We start from the raw sequence: 7,535 nt of genomic DNA on the forward strand, positions 1-7,535 counted from the left end.
ACCTCTATTTTATTCAATGCCTTGGAATACATATTTACAATCTAAGCGCTACCTGTACAATTCTTACCCAAAGATATCTCCAGTGCAGGGTATGTGATGTACCTGCTCTCCAACACTGCTCCTCATCACACAACCTCCGAACCATATATCTGCCACCGAGCTCTTCCTAATCTCTAAGCTCTTCTTGGCACCTAGCTCCTCCTAGTCTCGATCTTCTCCTGGTCACCATCTTCCTCTAGGTCAACTATGCCGTTCTCCAAGCTCCTCCTGACTTTCGAGTTCCACCAGCTCTTCCGAGCTCGTCCTCCGATCAATCAGCACCCGCCGCCAGCCTTGATTGCAGCTTGGCCCCCAACTCTTGGTTTCGCTTTAGCCACCTCCCGTCCAGGCTCTACTCACTCGTCCAGATGCAGCTACACGCGAAGATTCCGTTGATTTTGATGACCACGAAACCTTCATATGAGCGTTCGACTACTTCTTGGATGGAGAATCGGCCCATTACTTGGATTATCGTCTGTTCTGCTCTGTCTGCTACCCAATTTTCGTTTCCGTTGTCGACTGCCACAACAGTTGTTGTACGGCGTCGCAATGATTGAGGTTCACCTGCGTTATCTTCATCATCATTATTGCCCTGCCTTCGCCTTCTGAAATTTGGGGCATTTGAAGCCACCCGTCGTATGGGCGTTACCTTCCTCTACCTTGCACAGCATGCACCTAGGTGTCTTCAGACAGTCCCTGCCAACGTGACCTCTCTCATCACATTTCCTTCCGTGTTCGGACCTGTCCAGGCCTCTGCCTTACCCAATGGCCGAAATCCGTGCATCTGAAGCATCTCTCCGTCGAATTTGTCTCCTGAGGGATCAGTTTCAGCGAGCAAACCGACCACCCCACCTTGACCTTACCAGCCTCGACGAGTTTTTTGGCTGTAGCGACTGATAATCGCTATTTGCATACCCTCGAACGCTTTCCTCAGACGGATGGACTGCGGTGCTTCTTAAATTGAGACAACAGTGCACATCTTACGTCGTCTTCTTTTGTGATTTCGCCCAGTTTTCTACGTTCGATCACTGTCTCCTGCTGGGATAAGGCTCTCACACTTGCCTTCGAGCTTCCGGCAGGCCGAACTCCTGATCGACTCCTGATTCTCATCACGTTTTCACCCAGCACCTTCAGCTCTGGATCCTCCTTCACTTTCCTGAGAATCGCCAGGTAGATTGTCTTGTCTTTCGTCTTCGGTTTCTTTCTTTTTATCTCCTTACGAGCTGCATTCACGGACGTTATTCTGCTCGCTGACGCACTCATTGTCGCTTCGCTTTTTTGGATCTTCCTGTTCTCCTGGTGTATCCCTCGTTCTTTTCTCCGAGCGGGTGGCCATTTTGCTACTAGGCCTTTTCGGCCTTTTCCGCTCCAATCCGCGGAATTTCCGCTGCGGCTAAAACGGTGGACTTGATGCTCGTGACCAGCTGTCGTCTTGACCAGTGCTACTCCCCGACTTTGGACACTTGAGTCAGGGAGCCTACATCCCGGTGGCAGTCCCTTGTCGAAGTCGCCTCAGCATCCTCCAGGCGCTCCTGGGCCTAACCCACAAACAACCAACCTTATCCGTTCCAACCTCAGCCTACTGACTGATATCACTACCATGTCAGCAACTCACTTTTTGTCATTGCCTGAGTATATATTACAATTTATTCGTTTACCTCTATCCTACAATATGTTGACCTTCAGACATCTCCCCTGTAGGGTGTGACCTGTTTTCCAACACTCCTCTTCAACACACAACCTCCAAACAGCACTTCTCTTCCTAGTTTTTAAGCTCCTCTTGGCACCGAGCTTCTCCTGGTCAGCTGCACCATCTTCCTCTTGGTCAACTATGTTGTCCTCCGTGCTTCTCCTGACTTTCGAGTTCCTCCAGCTTTTCCGAGTTCGTCCACCGATCAATCAGTAGCCGCCGCCAGCCTTGACCACAGCTTGTTTCTTCACTCATGGTCCCGCTTCATCCATATCCCGTCCAGTCTCTAGCCACTCGTTGAGGTTCTTCTTCCTCGGCAAGGTCTTGTCTTCTCGTATAAGTGCGTCCTCGTGGTCCCTCATCGAAGTCGCCTCAGCGTCCTTCAGGCGTTCCTACGCCCATAATTAGTTCAAAAAATGAACTACACAAACAACCAGGCTATCCGTTCTAACCGCAGGTCACCTTTCCCTTATTCAATGCCTGGATATCCATTTTTACAATCTAACTCGCTTAAAGCGCTACCTCTACATTTCTTACTCAAAGTCATCTCCACTACAGGGTGTGTGATGTACCTGCTCTCCAACGGCATCGAGAAACCTTCCGGAGATTCTGCCGAGGATGTTTTCAAGAAATTCTTCAGAGATTTCTCCTGTAATTCTATCGGTCCTTCTAAAATTTCTCCGGAGATTGCCCCATGCATGTCTACATTGATTCTTTGCTGATTGACTTTACGATTTCCTTAAAGAATTCCTTCCTGCGAGGATTCCTCCAAGAAACTGTCCAAGTTTTAGCCCAGGAATTCCTTCAGGAATTCTCACAAAAGTTTCACCAGGTTTATATCTAGATCACCACAATATGTCTCAAAATTTCTCCGGACAATTGTTCAGGAATTCTATCGGTCAACTCTAGATTCTTTCAGCATCTTGCCGAGAATGATTAAAAGGATCCAAGGGTTCTTCCAGTGGTCGCTCCAGTACACAAACCAGTGTTCGCTGTTATTGCTCACAATATCCTGCTGGGATTCTCCCAAAAGCCTAAAAGAATCTTTCGCCAGATTTCCTGCCGAAAATTCGCTCAATTTTCTTTACTGATTTTAATGTAAATGCGATTAGTTGGTCCTATAATTCCTGTGTAAAACATTCCCCCTGACTCCTCCCCTTTTTCTAGGTAACGGAAAAAGCGTGGACATGAGAGATTCAAAACTGACCTCAAACGGATATTTCAACATCCGAATAAGCTAGAAGCTTGGTGTCTTGGGACAAGTTATACAACAGATCAATGGCCATCTGGCGATGAAAAATCTGATCTAAAATTCATCCACTAGGTGGCGCTTGTGGCAAATTTTATTCAATCATCTGTATCTTAAGATCCGTATCAGCTAAAAGGTTGGTGTCTTCAGCAAAACTGTTCAGCATATCAAGGGCTATCTGGAGGTGAAGATTCTGTATGAGAATTTATCCACTAGGTGGCACTAGCAACAAATTTGCTTTGATTGCCTGAATCCTAAGTACTTATCAACTAAAAGGTTGGTGTCTTCGGCAATGCTGTTCAGCAGATCGTGAGCTATCTGACGGTGAAGAGTCTGCTTAGCAATTTATCCACTGGGAGGCCTTTTATCTGCTGAACAGCTTTTCCGAAGGCAATACCTTCTAGATCCTTATCAATCTTAAGATACAGACAATTGAAGAAAATTTGTGACTTGCGCCACCTCTTAATTAGATTTTCATCTCCAGATGATCTCTTAACTAGATGTTCATCTCCAGGTGGCCCACAATTTTCTGAATATCTTTACCGTAGACTCCAATCTTCTAGCTGATAAGGGTCTTGAGGTAGAGAAGATCTGCTGAACAGTTTGCCGTAGACTGTAGACACCAACCTTCTAGCTGATAAGGATCTTGAGATGCAGAAGATTTAATAAAATTTGTCACTAGCATCACCTAGCGGACAAATTATTAATCATATTTTTCATCGCCATGATCTGTTAAATAACTTTGCCGAAGACACTAACCTTCTAGCTCATTTAAATGTTGAGATATCCGTTTGAGGCCAATTTTGGATCACTCGTGTCCACGCTTTTTCCGTTACCTAGAAAACGGGAATGGGTCAGGAGGATGTCTCACAAAAAGATTTTAAGATCAACTAATTGCATTAACTTTAAAATTGAGTTAATTGATCTACTGCTCTCCAAATTGTGACTATTTAAAAATTTATGGTCGGGCTTTTAAGGGTTGAGGCCTTCCTCTAATCATATCTTTGAGCATTCTTCCAAAATTTTTGCGGGAATATCTCCAAATATGCCTGCAACGGTTTTACAGGCTATACTTGAATCGCTTTAGGATTTTTTATGAGAAAAAATTCACCACAACTGTTGTACTCCTCCTAGCATCGAGCTCCTCATGACCAACTTTACCATGGCTACCGACTTGATGAAAGTCTGCCGCTGGCGAGCAAGTATTTTGATCAGCCACAAGCCCCCTCCGTCCCGTCTTTGTCTTCGCATCTTTTCCTCCGTCTCTCGGTTCCTCGTCCAGACCACCTGATTGTCTAGACTACAACATCTCATCTTCCATGTTATATCTCCTCGTCGAAGCTGTGCCTTCTCGTACTGGTTTTGTCTCGTCGTCCAGTCTCTCTGTGATGCTCAATAATGCGACCTTAACTATATACAAGCCCTGTATAGCCGACCGACAGTGCAGTATTCATAGTCTGGGCCCAGAACGCCTTTCCCATTCCGGAGACCCCAGCGTCACTCAAATCTTCTTTGTTGAATGAATACCGCTGGAATATAGGACCCACGTTACAGTCACCAGCGTCCTTATAGACAATTGAAATGCGCACTGGGCCCATAACCTGTTAAAATTACCAGCAATCGACGCATGTCGTTTGCTTCATATCAACTAATGCCTTCCTAATAATTCCCTCTCTACCAACAGTGCCAAAGACATCAAGGTCATCTTGGACCTGACGCCCAATTTCGTCACCAAGGACGACCAACTGTTCAAGGACGCTCTGGAGGGCACGGATCCCGCTTCGCGGTCCGCCTTCGTCTGGAAGCAAACCGGAACGGCTCCCACGAACTGGCTTGCGCTGGAAGGTGGTTCCGCGTGGCAGGAAGTTGCCTCGCAACAATTCGTCCTGTCGCAGTTCGGTTCCCATCGCGTCGACTTGCAGCTCAGCGATCCGCTAGCCAAGGACAAACTCAAGACTACCCTGCATCACCTGGCCCAACTCGGAGTGCGCGGATTCCGATTGGCCAACGCCAAGCACTTCATCATCGATCACGACGGAAAAGACGATATCATTGCCCAAGTCAACAACAAGGACGTCGATCTTACGCAGTACGGGTTCTGGACACACTCGCATACCACCTATCAAGAAGGCTTGGGCGCATTGCTGCAAGAATTGGTTCTGGAGGTACAGAATGCCACCAACGGCGAAGGCTTCCTCTCGGTGAGCGACGACATTGTCCGTCCGGAAGTGTTCACTGTTGGCAACACCCTGGGAATGGATCTGCCTCAGTACGGAGACCTCGAAAGCGTCTTGCGGCAGCCAATCGAAGCCGATTCCGCCAAAAAAATCCGAGATGACGTTGCCAAGACCTACAACGAAATCAAGGGCTACAACACTCCGACCGGTGGAAAGCCATGGATCCAATGGCCATACCAGAAGGACTCCCTAGCAAACGTAGCAGCTTCCGAGTACAACACTTTCATGTTCCTGCTTCCGGGCGTTCCGGTCGTTCCACTGGACGTCCTCAACTACGGCAACTCAAGCCACTCGTTCATCGAACACCTGGAGAAGTATCGTGCAACTCCATCGTATCAGCACGGAACCTTCGGCATTGCCACCGATGCCAACGGAACTTGCGTTGGTTACACTCGGTAAGTTCTGATCTATACCTCAAAAATCTAATCCCAATTAAACTCCTACCATATTACTAACACATATTGCTTTCATACTAACCTTTTACTGCTCGCGCTGTTACTAACTTCATACTAACCTCAAATCACAGGGAATGGTAAGCATTGTTCACAACTCCTTGACCCTCTACCATGTTCAGAACTTCTGAATCTCCCAACGATCTAACAATTCCGTTTCCCTCCCCTACAGGCAAAAATCCGGCAACCCGGGTTACTTTGTCGCGCTGAACCTGGCCGACCAGGCCGTCCAAGCGGACTTCAGCGATGTCGAGGGCATCGCCGAGGAGCTGACGGTCGTTCTCACCAGTGAGAACTATCAGGTGGCGGACATTGCCGCCAAGAGCAAGGTACCGTCCAAGGCGGTACCACTGTCCGCCCGGTCGGCCCTAGTGACCACATACGTTCCGAAGTGAAGACGGTGAAGCGATGAAGCACAACACAATGAATTAGTCTCCCGGGTCTCGTATGGAGGTGCAAGAGACAATAAATTATTGAAAAATTAAAATGTAACACATTACTAGGAGAACCATATCTAGCTTCGCATGGCAACATGAACAAATTGAATCATATGTAGTTCAATGAACGAATACAAGTTTATTCAAGCATCACAAATGGTTGAGTTGTTACGGCACAATGGAAGAAGATTGAGAAATTTCCCTGACTGAGTGAGATCATCTATTACCCTCAAATGTTATATTGTCCTCCAATGCCACTATTCTCGTCTACTCTGGCGTTAGAGGAGTAAACTCCTTCCTTTTTCTGTTGATGTTAAAATCATCTCCATCAAACTCCACCTCAGCACCAACACCACTAGGCCTACCTCTATGTCTACCTGCATTCATGTACTTCGTTATGGTAGGGTTAATAATTAATGTTAAACAGGATGCGCGACAGTATTTTGTACGCAGAATTCAGCAGGGTAATCCCTATGTAATTGGCACACTCCAGCATGTGCCCTTTCTTGTGGATTGGGCATATGAGGCGATCCAACTAAACAGTGGGCATATCTATATCTTCGGCATACCTTCAGAAGTACTCGGTGGATCGACTGGTAAAGCCACTCACTTCCATGCTAGAGAAGCTCGATCGGGATCTCTTCCATACCAGCAGCTTTACAATTCTTCAGTTCGCTGACAGCCTTCAACCTCTCCTATGGTCGATGGGTTCACATCTCGATCGTCAGCATCTATAGGAAGTCTGGTCGTTTTACTGCCGGAGAAGCAACAGCGGACGAAAATGAACAAGCACAACCGTCGTTGTTTCATTTTTGCCATAGAGGACGCGAACGCTGGTGAATAGTATTTTGATTCAGGTGCCACTTGTCACATGGCACGGCCGGATCAGGAATTCATCAACGAAGTGAATGTGAATCACAACGTTGGGAAGAGGAAAAATACTAGGATCCAAGCCATTGCCAAGGGTTCCGTTGCAATGGATAGCAGCAATGGTCGAATCGATGTCAGTGGAGTTCTGAAGATCCCGGATCTCGCCACGAATTTACTGTTGGTGATATGGGATGTGGCCGTAGGTCGGACCGAAAGCAATAAAACAACCTGATTGCTAGACGGTCAAATTATAACTAACTCAATTTATTGCAATTCAAAAATACATTTAAAAAGTCATGGCATGCTGGGGTTTTCAGTCGCATCAACTTCAACACTCCTCCTCGACGGTAGAACTCCAGCTGCCTCACGGAATCTCGTCAACTTCAGGTTTGCCAACGGCTTAGTTAGCATGTCGGCAACCATCCTGTCCGTCGGACAATACTCAACGGAGATCTTTCCTTCTTCCTTCATTTGTCGGACGAAATGGTACTTCGTGTCGATGTGTTTCGACCTGTTGTTGATTCTTCCAGATTCCAACTGCCTCATACAAGACTGGTTGTC

The 7,535-nt window shown here is 46.9% G+C and overlaps 1 protein-coding gene across 2 annotated transcripts in view; it reads left to right on the top strand.

Moving 5' to 3' along the window:
* Positions 1–6,261, top strand: part of LOC5574966 (neutral and basic amino acid transport protein rBAT) — a 29,840-nt gene extending 23,579 nt beyond the window's left edge. Inside the window, exons 5-7 of one of the 2 annotated variants that reach the window (XM_021842267.1) lie at positions 4,663–5,610; positions 5,742–5,747; positions 5,840–6,261. In XM_021842267.1, coding sequence (XP_021697959.1) covers positions 4,663–5,610; positions 5,742–5,747; positions 5,840–6,062 — 1,177 coding nt within the window. In that variant the 3' untranslated portion in view covers positions 6,063–6,261. The remainder of the gene's footprint in view (positions 1–4,662; positions 5,611–5,741; positions 5,748–5,839) is intronic. The other variant, XM_001655387.2, reaches the window with a different exon arrangement.
* The last annotated feature ends 1,274 nt before the right edge of the window (positions 6,262–7,535 follow it).

The sequence above is a fragment of the Aedes aegypti genome, chromosome 1 (assembly GCF_002204515.2).
Source record: "Aedes aegypti strain LVP_AGWG chromosome 1, AaegL5.0 Primary Assembly, whole genome shotgun sequence".
NCBI lineage: Eukaryota > Metazoa > Arthropoda > Insecta > Diptera > Culicidae > Aedes > Aedes aegypti.